This window comes from Phascolarctos cinereus, unplaced genomic scaffold (assembly GCF_003287225.1).
Source record: "Phascolarctos cinereus isolate Bilbo 61053 unplaced genomic scaffold, phaCin_HiC Scaffold_1;HRSCAF=81, whole genome shotgun sequence".
Classification (NCBI taxonomy): Eukaryota; Metazoa; Chordata; class Mammalia; order Diprotodontia; family Phascolarctidae; genus Phascolarctos; species Phascolarctos cinereus.
Genome location: NW_027555514.1, coordinates 196700458 through 196720736, shown reverse-complemented (window position 1 = coordinate 196720736; position 20279 = coordinate 196700458). Strand labels below are relative to the sequence as shown.

Sequence of the window (20279 nt, the reverse complement as noted above, 5' to 3'; positions counted from 1 at the left end):
CATTTAGAACAATTTCTGGTACAGAGTAAGCATTTAATATATGCTTGTTAACTAACTTGCTTTATCTCCTCTCAGGGATACTGTCTTGGCTCTCCTTCTACTTGTCTGACAGATCTTTCTCAATTTTCTTTACTGGATTTTTTTCTTCATGCTTGCTAAGCCTTGGTGGGGTTAGTTCTCCAAGGATCTGTCCTGGGCCCTCTTCTCCCTCATTACTATCTCACCTGCTGATCTCATTAACTCCCATGGATTCAATTATAACCTCTATCCAGATGATTCTCAGGTATATTTATCCAGCCTTAACCTCTTTCCCAAACTCTTATGGCTTAGAAACACTGACTTCCTGGCTGTTCCTCTTACAGGACACTTCTCCTGATTCTCTGCTTTTGCATTGGCTGTCCCCTATGTTTGAAAACTGTCCGGCCTCACCTCCATCTCTTGGCTCCTCTCACTTCCTTCAACACTCAACTCCAATCCTACCATGGGGGGCCCAGCAGGCCTTGCCTGGTTCCACTGCTAATATCTTGCCTCTGAGATCACCTCCTATTTTATCCTGTATATATTTTGTTTATACACAGTTGTTTACAAGTTGTCTCCTTGATTAGAATGTGAATTCCTTGAGGGCAGGAACTGTGGTTTATTTGTTTGTTTAACCTCACATTACACATTGTAAGCTCTTAATAAATTGTTATTGATTGACTGCTCGGGAGATTATTACATAGATGAATAAAATAACTGCTTTTTCTAGCTAAATCAATGTAGTAATATGTCAATTTATCCTAATTAGGGTAACTGAAAGAATCCTTGGTACAAGTCCAGTAGTGGATAGGACAAGAGGAATGATATGTATTGAACCCAGTTCCCATATGATTTGGATTTCTTTTGCTAGGTCTCTATATTTTGAAAGCATTTCATTCCATGCAGCTTAGAAAATCTGAATATTTAGTATGGTGACATTTATTTAAAACATTCTGAATATTTTATGAATCAAAGTATGTCTTAGAGATTATAGGCAACAGTACAATCTGTGATAATGGTTCAGTTCCAGTTCCATTTACCGGTTGAGGTGCATTTTGAGGACTGTGGTTTGGGGAATTTTGTTTCCCTGACCATGAAAGATAGTGAGTTTCTGAAGTATAATTTTAGTCATGTCTTGCTAGTTATTTGGTAGGTGTTAAGTTTTTATGGCCTGCAATGATGTGTTGCATAATTTCTATTATTTTCTTGTATAATTTACGTTGATCATTACAATTGGGATCCCTTCTCTAATTTTCTGGTGGCAAAACTCTAGTCCTCAACTGCTGTCATAAATGCTTCTATTTTAACAAACAAATCCAGATCATGATTGCAATTATTATCATTATTGAATAAAGTGAATTGGAACCCTAAAAATTGGCTAGTTAATCTATTTTGTGCAGCTAGTCTAACCAGATCATTTAAACCAAACAGTACACTTTGGACTGATTCTGAATGATCCTATTCTTTCATAGAGTAACAAAAGCTTGAAAAGTCCAAACAGATGATCTAATCTAACATCTTCCTTTTACAGATAAGGGAAATGAGGCCCAGAAAAGTGATTTGTGTAAATAATGTCATTGACTTCCAAAATACAAAGGCTGAATGGAACATATCCCTTAGGATAGCATGAAGAAAATGTAGTTTTAAGTGGATAGGTACAAGGAAGCATGGCTTAATGGACAAAATTCTAGACTTGTAAGCAGAAAGAGCTAGGTTCAAATCCTGCCTCTGACACGAGCTATATGACCATGCATGTCTTTTAAAATCTTTAAGGTTCAGATAATTCTTTGAGTTGTTGTTCAGTTGTTTCGGTTGTGTCCGACTTTTTGTGACCTCATTTGAGGTTTTCTTGGCAAAGACTGGAGTGGTGTGCCATTTCCTTCTCCAGCTCATATTACAGATAAGGAAACTGAGGCAAACAGGTTTAAGTGATTTGCCCAGGGTCACACATCTAGTAAGTGTCTGAGGCCAGATTTGAATTCAGGAAGATGAGTTTTCCTGACTCCAGTCCTGGCACTCCATCCACTGTATAATCTGCATTGATAGAAGGGGTTCCCATACTAATGTAATCACAGGTAACTGATATAAATGGAAATAAATGGGACTTCATTTCAATTTCAGATAGGAAAATCCCTGAGACATTAACCACTAAGATCATATATAACTAAAGAGCCTAAGTTTGGTAATACAAATAATTTGATAAGCTCTTCCCAGCATACTGTTTTAAATCCTTAAGTTCTGTTTAAATAAATTTTTTAAAAGTTGTGTTCTAGCATCAGCTGTTAATTTTGTGATGCCAAAGTCTTTTAGAAAGCCTTTTGTGGAAAATTTTGAGCATCAGAGTGGAAGCACAACTAAGGAAAGAGTTTAATGACTGAGCTATTTAAGCAGTAATGATTATGAGGGAAGAAGCAAAAGAGGTCTCCTGAATAGGAAAAGGAAAAGGTTGAAGAGGCAGGTGAAGAGAAGCTTTATTCTGGCTGTGAAAGGGCCAGAAACAAGTATTTGTTTTGCTAGCAAGGGGCTGCACTGTGTTTATGAGATTTCTCTTTTTGCTTCCGTTCATGTACAGAGCAGTAGAAAAAGCAAGGAGCCTGAATAAATGCTCCTTGTGAGCTCATAGGATTAGAACAGAAAGGGACTTTGGAGATCATCTAGTTTCATCCCTTCAGTTCAGAGAAAAAGGGTAAATGAAACCTCCAGGCTTTTAAAGGGAGAAGTTGTTGTTAGATTAGAAAAGCCACCTGCAAGGGATTTTGGTGTTGAACTATATCACCACCCCCAGATGCCAATGTTGTACACATGCCCTGGGAACATTTTGACTCTTAAATTATAAAGTGTTCTACTCTTATCTGGGTAAAACCAGCATTTGATTAAGCAGTGATGACACAAGTGAAAGATTAGGGGATAATAACTTGCTATGTAACCATGGGCAAGTAAGGCACTTCACCTCTCTAGTTGGGCAAGATGAAATCTAAGGTTATTTTTAGTTCTAAAAGTCTCTAATTCTATTATCTTAAGCTCAATAAAGGTAGGGATTGTTTATTTATTTTTGGTATTTGCATCTCTAGCTCACAGTGTTCACTTTGTAATGGGGCGGAAGCAGTGAGGGGGTGATTTAATACCCCTAAGGAAGAGACTGAGGAGCCTGCTTCTAGAAAGGCATGATAATGCGTAAAGAAGAACCTTTATACCCAAACTGGAGTGTGTGAAGACATTCTGTAACTAGGCCCGTTTGACTGACTATGTCATGAAGAGATAGTCGATTGATTGGCTGTGTAGACAGAAATGGGGTGCATTCAAAATACCAGTCAAAGCAAGAGGCTTGCTATTGTATTTTTTTTTTCCTTTTCCTCCCTAGTGGTGCTTGAAGAGAGAGTCACACCGAAAATTTTTGGATGGGGAGAGGCAAGGGCAACATGTAACCCACGACTTTGCATCTATTCATTTCTATTTTAGGTGAAGGAGATCGAGGATGGCTACAACTTTGGGAGCTCAAGTCCATTGCTGGAGCCTGTACTGGGATTTGCTGAAAGCCAGAAGGTGAAGAGAAAAATCCTGAGCAGCCTACTTAGCCCAGTGCAGCAGAGATGCAGACTTCTCTTCCCATTGGCCATAGCTTATTTGGAAGTCAAATGGGTGGGCAAATACTTTGTAGAAACTACATTAAGTATGAATCCATGCTCTTTAGTGATCAAGGTAATATAGGAGAGAGTGTGCTCCCAAGTATTGGGGGAAAACGTTTATACTTCTGTTCTGGCTATATCTTCAAAGTAAACATCTTTTTGTAAAAGCTAATTGATGTTAATTGGTTAAATGGAACTGGGGCACTATTCACTGGTAAAGGATGAGGAATACCAGAACGGATGTTCGAGCCAATAGCATTTGAGAAAGACACATTTGGAACCCTCACGGGTACCCTTAGAATGCTATGAGGAGATGTAACCAGCCTTGGTCTGGTAGAGTGAGTCCAAAAACTCTACAATTTAGTAAATGCTTTTTGATTAATTGATATGATTGTTCTTAGGATCAATGATTTCTTTCATATTTCTTTCAATCTCATTTTAATTGCAAATTTTGTTTAAGTATACTGTTTGATTAACAATACTGGCTAACTTATGATTTTATTTTATAATTTCTAATTTTTATTACTTTTTACTGTTTTAATTAGTTCTGTTTTTTGTAAAGAAGCAGAACAGGCTAGAAAAGTCCGTTAATCTCTTTTTCTTAGGTACTATCCATCCCTATGGGAAGCCTAACTGAATTATAAGGCCATAACCCAGGCCCCATAATTTACACTGGGGAAATGTGTCCTAGTTGCAAGCCTTTGGAAGGAATAAATAGCTTCTTGAGTACTAGCCTGTGAATCTAGCTTTATAAAGTGAACCCCAAGGGCAAGCATTGTATATCCCTTATGACAAAGAAAAATAATTAAGGGAAAACAAATATAGAAACTGTGTCTAACAATGTATGTAATTTGTTCCTGTAGTTCCCCATCATTCTGTCATGAGAGGCACTTGGAATCTCTTTTCTGGGCCATTATTTATTTTTCCATTATTCAAAATTCAACTTACTTTTTGTGATGTTTCACTTATATTGTTGTAATCACTGTTTATATTGTTTTCTTGGTTCTGCCTATTTTGCCCTTAATCAGTTCATGCAAATTTCACATTTCCCTGAATTCATCTTATTCCCTATAATATTTAATTACATTCCTATTCCATGTTTTTTTTTCCCCTGTCATTCCCCAGTCTGAGGACATTCACTTTGATTCCATTTCTTCGTTGACATAAATAATGCTACCAGGAATGTTTTAATGTAGATGAGATTTTTGTTTCAGTCTTTTATATTCTAGGAGTATAGATGGGAAATTGCTGGGTCAAAGGATTAAGTCACTTTTTTTGAATAATTCCAAATTAAAATTCCAAGGGATTGCCCGTTCTCTTCAAAGCTCTGATAGCAGTGCACCAGTACACCCTTTCACTAGTGAATGGCACCCTATTTTTTTCCATATCTCATTACCTGTTAAACCCTCCTGATTGTAGCAAGTCTTGTGCATCTTCCCCATGAAGAGCTCCAGCCCAATGATGGCATAGATGATTATGACAAATAGCACAAGCAGGGCGATATGCAGCAGCGGAACCATGGCCTTGATGATGGAATTTAAAACCACTTGTAGACCTGCAATGAGAGAATGATAACATGGATAACTCACAGTGAATGATTGCCATGGCTCTAAAGGTCTTTATGTTACTTAGCCTGTCTCAGTCTATCTCTTTATCTGTACAATGAGGGTGTCCTATATTTCTAAGGCCCCTTCCAATTCTAAATGCTATGATGTTATGTATATTATCTCCTCGGTCGTCATGGCTTATATAGATTGGACAAAATTTATTTTTTTCATTTTTTAAGTTAAAAATCCTTTCATAGGATCCTAGATCTAGAAGGCACCTCCGAGGCCATTTAGTCTAAATTCTTCACTTTGTAGATGAGAAAACTGAGATCTGGACAGGTTGTGTCTTACCCAAAGTAACCCAAAAAGTGTGAGAGGTAGGATTCTTCTGCCCAGGTCTTCTGATGTAGGAGCCAGTGCTCTGGCCACATGATCAGGCTAAATGATGAACACGCAAACCACTGTGCTAAGGCGCTTCCATGCTACTGTATTATTCTCATCGTACAGCTGAGGACAGCATGGCTCTAAAAATGATTTGTCCTAAGTCAGAGAGCTTGGACCCAGAGCCTCTGATATCAGGTACAGAGTTTTGTTCTGTTTTCATTATACCATGATGTGTTTGCCCCATTTTGCAGATGTGGAAAGTTAAGCTCAAAGAATGACTTATTCTAGGTCATATAATAGCTAGTAAGTAACAGATGTGCAGCTAGAGTCCAAATCTTCTCCTTAAAAAATTATTGATATCTTTTGATTTTATGTCACCTTCATTTCCAAATGTTTCCTTCCCACCTCCCCAACCCAGAGAATAATTCCCTGTAACAAAGAATACAAGGGAGAATGAGGGGAAAAAAAGAAATAAAAAATTCATTAACATATCAGCTGAGTCTGACAGTATATGTAATGCTCTGTATCAAGAGAAAGGAAAGTCCATTTTCTCATGTCTTCTTCAGGACCAAGTTTGGATATCCCAATGACACAGCATTCAATTTTTGTTGTTTTTTTCTTTCCATTTACATTATTGTAGTCATATAGTTTCTTTTCTTTTCTTTCTTTCTTTTTTTTTTTTTAGGCAACTGGGGTTAAGTGACTTGCCTGGGGTCACACAGTTGGTATTTGAGGCCAGATTTGAACTCAGGTCTTCCTGACTCCAGGGCTGGTGCTCAATCCTCTGCACCATCTAGCTGCCCTATATAGTTTGTTTTCTTGGTTCTACTTCCTTCACTTTACAATTCACATATTTCTCCATGTTTCTCTGAAATCGTCATATTCATTGTTCCTTATGGTGCAATGATAGTCCAATAATTCACATAACACAATTGTTACATTTGGAAATTCTTCTATTAATTGGAGCCCAAGCCTTCTAACTCCAAATATAACACTTCCATTACATCAAGCTGCTGATCCCTGGAAATGGCATATGAAATATCTCTGTGTGGGCTCATCTCTTTTACCTACCTCCTTCCTGATTTCCTTCATCAGTCTAGGCATTTTTGGATAGATCAAGGGTCTTTTCTAAAAGCACTGCCTTAGAGTGGAGGCTTAAGTCATACCTGGTGGAGCAGGATTTGTTAGGCTAATTAGAAGCATACTTTCTAGTGATTAAACCAAGCCAGGAAGGGGAAAAAAGATGGAATGATTTTACTGGTGAATTTACTGAGAATGCTTTGTAGCCTCCTATTAAAACAAGATGTTTTCAGATTCAAATGATTCCATTAATTAGCAAGTTGTACAAGCATTAGTGTTAAAGTAAGTGGAGCTACTGAGAAAGTTGCAAACTGTTAGCAACATGGCAACTTTCTGAGGTGTTTGCCAGCAGAAAGTGTTTAATTGTCATTCATGGGAGGGTGGAAGAGAAAAAACCCCAGAGAAAACTGCCTGTGGGACTGAAGGGCTGTGAGTGGCTGCTATCCTGAGGCAGGAAAACAGAGAGTACAAAAGGTGGACAGCTTTCTGAGGGGAGGAGATAGAAGGGGAGGTGGGGAGGAGGGAATGAGGGAAAAGGCGAGGAAGGGAAGAGGGGAGGTGGCCAGGCGGTGAGGTGGATTTTTTCATGGGCTTGGCTATGAAGGGCTAACTGAGCAAGGAGAGCACCTAACACCACTATATAACAGTAGGGAGGCACGCAAGACCTTTCTGGCAGCAGAGAGAAGTGAGCAGACAGCTAGGGCCATACAAAAGTATCCCCTGTGATGCATTTCAGCTGCCTGTAGTGCCCTAAACATTTCTGAGTAATGCTTGTCAGTACATTTTTCATATCTTGATTGGAGCAGGGCAAAAAGCTCTGGATTTGAAGGCAGGAAATCTGAGTTTGAGTCTTAGCTCTGTTCCTCATTATTTGGGTGATTTCTGGCAAGTCACTTTTTTTCTCTGAACCCCTATTTCCTTAATTATTAGTTATTTGACCTGCACAATTTCTAAAGGCTTTTCTCTAAATCCTACGAATGACATTCATGTTTAAGCTATCTGCTGTGGATGCCAAGCAGGAGGGATGCCAAGCAGCTGTTATTTGATTGGCAAAGCTGGTACTTTACCACAGAAATCAGTTGCTTCTTGATGTTGTATTATGTTATGGCTAATATTTTTGTCTGTTACTATTATTTTTAGTTTTGATTTTGGTGCCTACTACAAGGCAAATAATATTTACTGCTTTGGGGAGAAGCTCCGACATTAGGAAAAAATATCAGACTAGATAAAACTACTGGGATTTTTCAGATAAGATATCAGGGGTTCATCTTCAAGTATCATCCTTCCATCTTCCACATACCTGGAATGCCTTCCCTTATCTCCACGTTTGAGAATTCACAACTCACCTTAAGTACCACCTTTAACATTAAGACTTTCTTCATTTCCCCGTCCGCTAGTGCCCTCTCCCATTACCTTGTATTTATTTCTTATATATTTTATCTATATTAATACCTCCCCCTAAATGGAATGTAAGGAATGTGGCTGGTCTTCCTATTCCCAGCTACTAGTATTGTGCCTAAGGTGCTTAATAAATGCATATTGACAGAGTGTTTCATAGCCCCTCCTTGGGGTTGTCCTATAGTTGCCTAATCACAGTAATTCTCTTATTTATATGTTTTGAAATAAGAGTTTTAACCTAGAAGGGTCCTTATAGATAGTGGTTCAAACCCCTCATAGGACATAAGGAATTTATGGGATTTTACCAAAGATAGATAGGTAGCAAGTAGAAAAGCTAGTACTCAAACTTAGACTTTTGTGATTTTTCACATTTCTTACACATTCAATTCAATTAAATGAGTATTTATAAAGCACTAACTCTGTGAAAGGCCCTGGTTAAGCAAGTCAAACAGTCCTGGTCTAAAGGAACTTAGAAATGATATTCTACATGAGTTATTGAAGGGGTAGGAGCTTTTCTTTAGATAAGGCAGACATGGAACTAATTTAGCACTGAGATTTTACTTTCCTCTTTGGTCTTTTAAAAATGTGGTCTTGGTTGGACTAATGCCTGAATCCCTTCTAGAGTCCTACTTGGAATTACCAGGTTCAGAAGAGTTTCCAGAGGATCTAAATAAGGTAGGCCCCACTGGCCTGGTTTCCTATTTTTTTCTTAAAGGATAAAGAAAGAAACCACCAATGAAGGTGAAAAAATGAAGAGCCTTTACAAAGCTCAGGCTGTCTGTGGCTAACTGGATGGAGTCAGGCATGAGAGTCCTCTATTTTACTGAATGACCATTTTTCCCCCTGAAGGATTATACTCAGTTTTGCTGGGTGAGTGACTCTTGGTTGTAATCCTATCTCCTTTGCCCTCCGGAATATTATATTCCATGCCCTGTGGTCCCTTAATGTAGAAGCTGCTAAATCTTGTGTTATCCTGATTGTGTTTCCACCATACTTGAATTGTTTCTTTCTGGCTGCTTGTAATATTTTCTCCTTGACCTGAGAATTCTGGAAATTGGCTACAATATTCCTAGGAGTTTTCCTTTGGGGATCTCTTTCAGGGGGAGATCAGTGGATTCTTTCAATTTCTATTTTGCCCTCTGGTTCTAATATATCAGGGCAGTTTTCCTTGATAATTTCCTGAAAGATGATGTCTAGGCTCTTTTTTTGATCATGGCTTTCAGATAGTCCAATAATGTTTAAATTCTCTCTCCTGGATCTATTTTCCAGGTCAGTTGTTTTTCCAATGAGATATTTCACATTGTTTTCTAATTTTTCATTCTTTTGGATTTGTTCTACTGTGTTGTGATTTCTCATAAAGTCACTATCTTCCAATTGCTCTATTCTAATTTTTAAGGAAGTATTTTCTTCAGTAAGCTTTTGGACTTCCTTTTCCATTTGGCCAATTTTGCTTTTTAGGGCATTCTTCTCCTCATTGGCTTTTTGGACCTCTTTTGCCATTTGGGTTAGGCTATTTTTTAAGGTGTTATTTTCTTCAGTATTTTTTTGGGTCTCCTTTAGCAAGCTGTTGACTTGTTTTTCATGATTTTCTTGCATCACTTTCATTTCTCTTCCCAGTTTTTCCTCTACTTCTCTTACTTGCTTCTCAAAATCCCTTTTGAGCTCTTCCAAGGCCTGGGAGGATTCATATTTTTCTTGGAGGCTTTGGATGTGGGAGCTTTGACTTTGTTGTCTTCTTCTGGTTGTATGTTTTGATCTTCTTTGTCACCAAAGTAAGATAATATAGTCTGACTCTTTTTGCGAGTTTGCTCATGATCCCAGCCAACTACTTGAGTTTTAAACTCTTTGTTAAGGTAAAAGTCTGCTTCCAATGTGGAGAATGTACTGTCCCAAGCTTCAGGGGTTTGTATAGCTGTTTTCAGAGATACTTCTAGGGACCTGTAAATTTTCAGTTCTTCCAAGGTGGTATGATAAGGGTCGAGGTGTTTACTCTTTTCCTGGCCTGTGCTCTGGTCTTTGAGTGACCGGCCACAAGCAGTCTTTTCTGTATTGGAACTGTGAGGAGGGTTTCTTCCTCACCACCACTACAAGCTCCACCTCGCCAGGGCTCCTCCTCACCCCAGGACCGCCACCCAGAACTGTGACCCAGATCCACACACGGGCAAAGCAAGAGATTCCTACCTCAGCACCAGCAAAGAGATCCCTGCAGTCCCTCTCTGATCAGCCACTTGATTCCCCCTCAGTCTGTGGGCCGGAAGCTCAGGACATAGCCACTGCCGCAGCTCTCTGCGCTCTGGAACTGGCTCTGACCTAGTTCTTCTGTCACTGAAAAAACCAGACTTTTCCCACTGACCTTCTAAGTTGTCTTTGTCATTCGTGGATTGAGGAGTCTGGAAACTGCCACAGCTGCCCGTGATTCAGCCCTCTGAGGCCTGCTCCAGGTTCCCTGTGGCCTGCGTGCCCACGCTGAACTGCGTTCCTCTCCCAGCCCTCGATATACCTTTCTGATCAACCATCCAGGTTGTCTTGGGCTGGAAATTTATTTCACTCTGTCTTTTTGTGGGTTCTGCTGCTGCAGAATTTGTTTAGAGCCATTTTTTATCGGGTACTTGGAGCGGTTTGGGGGAGAGCTCAAGCAAGTCACTGCTTTCACTCTGCCATCTTGGCTCTGCCCCCTGGAGTCAGGCATGAGAAGAGAGGCTTTCATAACCAGTCAAAGTCTTCTGCCATAATAGATAATTATGCAGGGAACACAGTATACGTCATTGTGTTTTCAAAAGGCTTCACATCATTGATGAATGGCTCAGCTCAGGGCTCTAGAGGTGAAATAAGGTGTGGATTGGGAAATGACTTTAGGAGAATGATACTGAGGATAAATGAAGATGAACATTAATGAGAGTAGAAAGAAAATGTTCATTATTACTCTACAGCAGTGTTGCTGGATAGAGGCAAAGGGGAAATCTGTGGACTTCATCTTTTAAATTTCTTATTACTGTCCCCCAACCCCCAGACTGAATCTTTTAAGTCACTTTCAGATGAAATGGGAGAAAAAGGAGTAACAAGGCCATTTACAGAATAGAAAGTAGGTGAAATCCGCTCATGTTGGGGGTTTGGTTTCCATGTTGAGATTTGAAAATGACAGAGTCCAATGCATGTGCTCTTTGGTTAGAGGTTAGGAATATATATTTGTGTTCCAAACTATTCAGATTCCATAGATTCTACCCAGTTTTAGGGATACAACTACAGAATATGAGATAAAAGGAACCTCAGAAGCCATCTAGTTAAATCCATGTCTCCTTTATAACATCTCTATCAAGTGGTCATCTAGATTCTGCTGGTATTCCTACTCTTGAATCCCTATTATTGTTGGGAATTTACTTCTTACATTAAGCTTAAACTTGCTTCTTGATAAATTAATAGAATCAGACTTCTAAAATTGAAGGGACCTCAGTTGGCCATTGAGTCCAACCCAAAAGGAATGCCTAGTATCCTATACAAGAGAAGGCTACATTAGAGTCTCTGTTTGAAGAACTCCAATAAGGAAAAGTGTTCCTTAGAGCAGCCCACATACCCCTCTGAGACATTTGTAATTGTTGGGGAGTTTTTTTCCTGACATCAAACCTAAATTTGCCTTTTTGGAATTTCTACCCTTTGCCCTAGTTATGACCTCTGGTGCCAAACAAAACAAGACTAATGTCATTTCTACATGGCAACCTTTCAAATACTTCAAGACAGCTATAATGTTCCCATTGAGTCTTCTCTCCTCCAGGCACATCTCCTCAATTCTTCAACTGACTATCATATGATAATAAGCTCAAAGTCTTTTACTGTCCTGGTCACCCTCAGATAGACGCTTACTGTTTTTCCATATCCTTCCTAAACTGTGGTGCCCAGTACTGAGAACTGTGCACTAGATGAAGTCTGACAAAGGCAGAATGGAAGGTGTGCCTTTCTTAAAACAACCTAAGATAGAATTAGCTTTTTAAAGCTACCTCATTATACTGTTGACTTTCGGTCTACTGAAACCCCAAATCTTTTTTGGGCAAATTGCTTTCTGTGCTATACTTGTGAAGTCGATTTTTTGAAACCAACTATACTAAGACTTCACATTTATCCCTAATGAATTTCATCCTATTATAGCTAGCCCAATGCTTGTCAAGATCTTTTTAGATCCTGAATTCATCTGAAGGGCTAGTTCTGCCTTCTAGCTCTGTATCATCTAAAATTTTGACAAGCATGCCTTTATCTAAATCATTGAGAAAAATATTAGCACAATATTAAACACAGATCCCAGAGGCCCTCCAATGGAGACCTTCTGCCAACCTGACATTGAACCTTCAATGAATACCCTTCAATTCTAGCCATTCAACCAGTTCCAAATCCATATAACTATACTATTGTCTAGGTCACATCTCCATCTTTTATTTTTCTTAAAGTTAACATTTTTTTCAATTAAGCACTTATTTTTCTCTCCCTTTCAGATTCTCCTCTTCCATTGGGAAGAAAAAGAAAAATGAAACCCTTACAACAAATCGGCCATGCACAAAAATGTATGCCTCATTCTATATCAGGACTCCTTCACCTTTCTCTCAGGAGATGGGTAGGATGCTTCATTATTGGCCCTTTAGAATCACTATTGGTCACTGAAATGATCAAACTCAAGTCTTTCAAAGTTGTTTGTCTTTACCATGTTGTCATTTGAGGTATTCAAGCAGGATGACCACTTGTTTGGGCTACCACAGAAGGATTGGAGTAAACTATTGTCTCTTTGGAGATCTTGACTTTGCACCAGCCATTCCCTATGCCTAGGATACATGCTCTCTTAGAATCCCTGGTTTCCTTCAAGTCTCAGTTACAGTACTACCTTTGATGTCTTCTTTCCTGATCCCTATCAACTGTGTCTCCCCCTCAAAAAAAAAAGCTATCTTATTTTTAAAAATTTTGTATGTACCTTGATGCCTTCTCTGAAATAACTCATGCTCCTTGAGTCAGTCAACAAGAATATATAATGCTCCTACTATGTGCCAGGCACTGTGTTAAGCATTGGCAAAAGACAGAGCAAGGACTGTTTCATATCATATCTCCAACACCTAGCACAGTGCCTGGCACATAGTAGGTGCTTAATAAATGCTCAGTGATTGACTCCTAAGTTATCTGTGCAGGTCTCTTGGAACAGTTTCTAGATTCTTCTAGATTTGAATTGTTTCTCTGCCTTCAGAGTTTTATTCTTGCATTTCCTATCCCTCCTTGGCTGACTTTCTCTGTGGAATTTTAGTCCATGGTATTCAATCTATTCTCCAGAACTCTGTCATCTAGTTTCCTATAATCTAGAGTGTGTGCTAAACTATACTGTTTCACTAAGAGGGAGTGATTTCTCCTCAAGGTTTTCATTAATTTTTAGCAACTAGTTCATCTTTATTAGCGAGAATTAGACACAAAACACAATTTTCTCCTTGTTGGCTCCTTCACTTTTTGAAAAACTTGATTAAATTCAATTAAATAAGCACTTATTAAACACCAGTTACATGCAATGAAGTGTGCTAGGTTCTAGGGAATAAGATTAAAAATGTAAACAGTCCCTGCCCTCAAGGAGCTTGCATTCTACTATTGGGAATCAACACATGTACAGATAAGAAAATTTAAAAAAAACCAAACTTTCTTTTGATACTACCTTTAATTTTATCAGTGCCCATTGAGGGACTTCCTCTATCAATGCACATTGATATATACTTTGCAACTTCCTCTCTTAGCAAGTCGTTTAGTACACCTACAGGCCACCTATTCAGTCACATGGCCATTAGCTGTCAGACTTGAATCCAGGTCTTTCAAACTCTAAGACTAATTTACTATCCAAAATACTATGCTGGCTCTTATAAATAGAAAATGCACAAAATAAATATGAAGTAATTATATTTTGGGGAATAAGAGAACATTAAAGACTAAGGTAATTAAGAAAGTCCTCTCATAGGTTTACCTGAGCCTTGAAAGGAGCTAATCCTTGTGAACTTCATTTTTAAAAAATCTATGCAGGATTTTGTATTTTTCTATTACATTTCATTTTATTATTTTTGGCTCATCATTCTAGCTTGTTGAGATTTCTTTGGATCCTGTTATCCAATATCTCACCTCGCTTTGTATCATATACAAATTTTATAACCATGCTATCTATGTCAATCCAAGATGGAACGTTATATAGCAGAGGACCAAAAACAGTTCTGTAGAATAGTCTGTTGCACACTTCCCTCTAGGTTGACATTAACCCATAAATCAGTATTTGTGGGGTCTAATCATTTACCAACTCTGAATCTGTGGAACTATACTATCATCTAACCCACATCTTCCCAAGTTATCTACAGATGCTTTTGTTGAACCAAGGCAAATTAGCTCTAAAGTATTCTTCTGAACTGCTAGTGTAGTAACCATACCAAAAAAAGAAATGAGGTGGTCAGACATAATCTATTCTTGATGCAGTCATGCTGGCTTTTCCATTGATAAGCTCTGAGAGGTCATCTCTTTAACAGTATGCTCTTAGATTTTTTCCAGAGATTGAAAGCAGGCTATTGGATCTGTAGTTTGCAGCCTCCTTCTTTCTCCCTCTATCCTTCCTCTCCACCTTCTTTGAGAATTGAAATGTTTGCCTTTTTCTAGTTCAAACCTCTCCTGTTCTTCTTACTCCCTCAAAGATCATTGATAGTGCCCCAGCTATCACATCTTCAAGTTCTTTCATAATCTGGCATATAGTTTATCCAGGACTTTATATTTTTACCTATTGGGTGCATTTAAGGGTTCTCTTGGTACATCTTCATTTATATTGACTTTTGATTCCCCTTTAACCATTTTTGTTCTATCCTTTCCAGTAGAAAGACTATTATCCTTGGCAGAAAGGAAAAAAAGCTAAAAGAAAAATGAGTTGAATAGTTCTGGCATCTGATGATAAGTCTTCTGTTATCCTCACCCTTGCCATTCTGAGTAACAGACATCACTTTTTTGATCCTTTTATTTTTTCCAAGTGGAATTATTTTCCCTTTCCCTCCTTTTTCAGACCATTGGCCTGGCCTGAGAAATCAGAGCGGACTTCCAAAGGGAAGCAACCCTTGTGGAGATGTGACCTGGAAACTGTTTCTTTAGATGCTAAGGCCCCTGCAGCCTCAGCAGCCACAAGGGCTGAAGATTCTGAAAAGTGTTCTCACCACCCAAGTCCTTAGTACTGTCAAATGCACCATTAGAAATATTTTAGCATTAGAAATGGAATATGGTTTTTATTAAAGGAAATGACATTAAAGAAGATGCACGATCATCTGCTTTGCTGATGCTCCTTGAGAACCATGGAGCCTTTTCATCTAATTTGCCTCTCGAAAACTTCCATATATCTTGCATCCCCTTATTAGAATTTGAGTTCCTTTAGAGCAAGTACTATCTTACTTTTCATTTTGTATCCCCAGCACTCAGTACAATTATTTGCATACATTAAGTACTTAACAATTTTAAGCTTAATAAATTTTAATTCATTCTTTTAGATTCAGCTTAAATCTCTCCTGAGTGGGATTGCAAAATACCGGGCAAATATATCTCTATCAGTCATTATAATATACACTGCAAGAACCCATTATTTCCATATAACTCATAGTCCAGAAACTCAGAAACTATTCTTAGACACCAAAAAGTAGCATGATATAGTGGGTAGAGTGCTAGGCTTGGAATTGAGAGACCTGAGTTTGAAACCTATATGATCGTTTTTAGTTAATGGAAGCTCCTGTCCAACATTATTTTCTTCCTTCTTTGGACTAGTTCACTAGCACCCAGAATATAGCTTAGCCCCTAGTAGGCACTTTTGTTCTTATTGTTTAGTCATGTCTGACACTTTGTGACCCCATTTGAGGTTTTCTTGGCAAAGATAGTGTAGTGGTTTGCCATTTCTTTCTCCAGCTCATTTTATAGATGAGGAAACTGAGGTAAACGGGGTTAAGTGAATTACCCAGGGTCACACAGGTAATACATGTCTGAGGTCAGATTTGAACTCAGGAAGATGAGTCTCCCTGACTTCAGACCCTGTACTCTTTCTACCCAGCAGGCACTTAATCAACGTTCATTGACTGATATAACTTCTGAGAGCCGTAGTTTCCTCATCAGCATAATGGAGGTACTGATAGCTGTACTATCTATGTCAAAGGGTGGTTGTAACTTACACTCCTTATAAAAATCTTTTTAAAATTTTTTAAAATTTATTTTAAATTTATGGAATAAAACAAGCATTTCCATAAGATAGTATAATATAAAAAAGATGACTGCACATGAGACTGCAAATCTATTATGTGCAGCTTCCTTTTAAATATATGATATATATAAATATATGCATATGAAATATATATATTCATATATATATATAAATATATTCCTTTTAAATATATGATAACGTTATCATGTAAATTTCTTTTTTTTTCTTTTTTTCCCTCTTCCCCTCACCAGAGATGGCTATCATTAGACACAAATGTGTTTAAACACACACACATACACACAGACATATGTAAAACCATCCTATACATATTTCTTTTTATCAGTTCTTTGGATGCAGATAGCAGTCTTCCTTAAAGATCCTCTGTAGTTAATTTGGGTACTTATGGGTCAAAATATCTTAGTCATTCAAAGTTGTTCTTAAAACAATATTGTCGTTACTGTATACGACATTTTCTTGGTTCTGCTCATTTCACTCTTCACTATTTTGTGCAAGTCTATTCATGTTTTTCTAGGATCATTGAGCTCATCATTTCTTATAACACAGTAGCATTCTATCACAATCATGTATCACAACTTGTTCAGACATTCCCCAATTGATGGGCTTCTCCACAATCTCTAGTTCTTTGTCACCACAAAGACAGCTGCTATAAATATTTTTAGAACACATAGATTCTTTTATTTTTCCCCTAATCATCTTTGATTTGATCTGATATATCATTTTACACCTATCATATTGGCTAAAATGATTGAATAGGAAAGCAACTAATGTTGGAGGGGATGTGGAAAACTAGGGACACTAATTCATTGTTGGTGGAATTGTGAACTCATGGAACCATTTTGGAGAGCAATCTGGAATTGTACCCAGTTATTAAACTGCCTATATCCTTTGACCCAACAACATCACTACTAGGTCTACTTCTAAAGATGATTACAGAAGAAGTAAAATCTTTTATAAATTATTACTCCTACATCTTCTTTTTTTTCTTCTGAGGTCTCTACCTTCAACTGGAGATATCACTTCCTAAGGGTTCCTAACGCCTTCCTAAGGGTTTCAATTTCTAACCCAAAATTTCAGAATGCCTAGCAAATCTTTATATATTCCTCTATTTGTACTCATGGCAATTATCACAAATGAATAGTGGCCATAAGGTTTGATAAGTCTTGACAAACCTCAGTCACACTTCATACCCTAGATACATGCCAGATACAAAGATGATTATTACACAGAACCAGTCCAAGTAAAAAGCCATTCCAGACTAATCTCATTTCCCATTTTGTTTTTGGGTTAGGGTTAGTAGACAGGTTAGATAAAGGTAATCACAGTATTATAGAATCTCAGGATTGGAGGGGACCTTATAGGCAGTTTGGTTCAATCCAAATTCCCTCCATAATATAATTGAAAAGTGGTCATCAAACCTTTGCTTAAAGGCCTCAGGAACTGAATAGGATAAGAGGCAGCTTTTTCAATTTTTGGACAGGTAGCATGTAGGTTCAAGTCATCCCTTTTTTAAACATTCCCAATTCCTTAATTAGCTAGTCTTATGTGGCATGATCTCAAGGCCCTTCCCTTCATGTGGACATTTCTATCATTCAGAAGTATAGTGGCCAGAAATGAACTCAATAATCCAGATGTAAATTTAACTGGGTAAAAGTAGGGCATAATTATCCCCGCCATAGTGCTCCCTATGCCTCTCTTTTTGTAGCCTAAAATTATACAAGTTCTTTTGGCTGCAAAATCCCAGTTGACTTACATGGAGCTTGCTTTGATGAAGCTCCCAGAACTTTTTCAGACAAATTGCTCTCTAGATATCCCTCTCCTATCTTGCCTTTGTGAAGTTGCTCTTTAAAACCCAAGGGCAAGAGCCTACATTTATCCTTATTAATTTTCATCTAATTAGCATTGGCCCAATGTTGTACTCCATCAAGATCTTTTTTGGATCCCTCCCAGATTTGTGTCATCTGCAAATATGATGGCATATCTTTTATCCTACAACTTGATAAATATATTAAACGGTACAGGGCCAAATATAGATCATGGGGCACTCAAATGGAGATGTCCTTCCAAGCTGACATCCAATGCCATGCATGTAGTATATTAGAATTTCACTTAGAGAAATTGATAGTGTCTCTTCATAACCTTGTGGACAAGATAAGAGTCCTGTTGACTGAATGATGGTAGTTATGCTTAAATCATAGGATCTAAAGAATATTGATTAATATCTACCTGGAAGGAAGTCTCTCCTAGAATTCTTTACCATGTTCTGTTCAATACTTTTATTAAAGATTTGGATGAAGGTATAGAGAGTATGCTGATCAAATTTTTCAGTGTCATGAAATTGGGAGAGATGGTTCAGATATTAGATAATAGAATCAGGACCTAATGTAGAAATGACTGGCAAAAGCTAATAAGAGGAACACATGGAAAGTTTCAGGACTTTAGTCCTACAATTTGTTTTAAAAAAGTGAACTACACATACAGAGGATGGTGAAGACATAGACTGAGAAAAATTTATTTTAAAAAGGCTTAAGAGTTTTAATATACTGAAATCTTAATTTGTGTCATTGGCATGTCTTAATGTGATCTTAGGTTGATTATTAGATGCCTAGTATTCATAATGAGGAAGGCAATAATCTAGTCTAATAATAATAGGAGTAGTAGTAATAATAGCTAACATTTTTAGGGCTTTAAGGTGTGCAAAACATTTTACAAATATCTAATTTTATCCTCACAACAACCCTGGGAAGTAGGCACTATTATCCTTATTTTACAAATGAGGAAACTGAGGCAGGAAGAAGTTTAGGGCTTATCCAAGGTCACAGAGTTAGTGTCTGCATCTGGATCCAGTGTCTGAAAGTGGGTCCAGCTCTCTATACATTCTCTATCCACTAATTACTTATCTTTTTAAAAAAATTATTTATTTTTAGTTTTCAACATTCATTTCAACAAGATTTTGAGTTCCAAAATCTGTCCCCATCCCTCCCCTCTCCCTCACCACATGATGGTCTGCATTCTGATTCCCCCTTCACCCAATCTGTTCTCCCTTCTATTACCCCCACCTTTCTCTTATCTCCTTCCTCTTCTATTTTCCTATAGGGTAAGATAGATTTCTATACCCCTTTGCCTGTGTATCTTATTTTCCAGTTACATGTAAAAATAATTTTTATTTTTCATTTCTAAAACTTTGAGTTCCAAATTCTCTCCCTTTCTTCCTCCCCACCCACCCTCATTGAGAAGCCAAGCAATTCAAAATAGGCCACACATGTGTGGTCATGCAAAACACTTCCATAATAGTCATGTTGCGAGAGACTAATTCTATTTCCCTCCATCCTATCCCAGACCCCATTTATTCATTTCTCTCCTTTGCCCCTGTCCCTCCTCAAAAGTGTTTGCTTTGATTAACTCCCTCAATCTGTCCTCTCTTCTATCACCTTTCCCTCTCTTATCTTCTTCTCCCCTACTTTCCTGTAGGGTAAGATAGATTTCCATACCCAATGGGATATGTATGTTATTCCCTCCTTAAACCAAATCCAATGAGAGTAAAGTTCCCTCATTCCTTCTCACTTCCCCCCTCTTCCCCTCCACTGTAAAATTTTTTTCTAGCTCTTTTATGTGAGATAATTTATCCCATTCTACCTCTCCCTTTCTCCTTCTCCCAGTACATTCCTCTCTCACATCTTAATTTTCTTTTTTTTTAGATACCATCCCTTCATATGTAACTCACCCTCTGCCCTCTATCTATATATATTCCCCCCAACTACCCTAATAATGAGAAAGTTCTCATGAGTTACAAATATCATCTTGCCATGTAGGAAGGTAAACAGTTTAATTTAGTAAGTCCCCCACGATTTCTCTTTCCTGTTTACCTTTTCATGCTTCTCTTGATTCTTGTATTTGAAAGTCAATTTTTCTATTTAGCTCTGGCTTCTCAAGAATGCATTAAATTACTCTACATCATTGCATGTCATATTTTCCCCTCATTGATTACACTCA

At 37.9% G+C, this 20279-nt stretch overlaps 1 protein-coding gene across 1 annotated transcript in view; it reads right to left on the bottom strand.

Moving 5' to 3' along the window:
• CACNA1C (calcium voltage-gated channel subunit alpha1 C) overlaps positions 1–20279 on the bottom strand; it is a 1008001-nt gene that overhangs the window by 294127 nt on the left and 693595 nt on the right. The window contains 1 exon segment of the mRNA XM_078156118.1: positions 5041–5199. Within this exon segment, the coding sequence (XP_078012244.1) occupies positions 5041–5199 (159 nt within the window).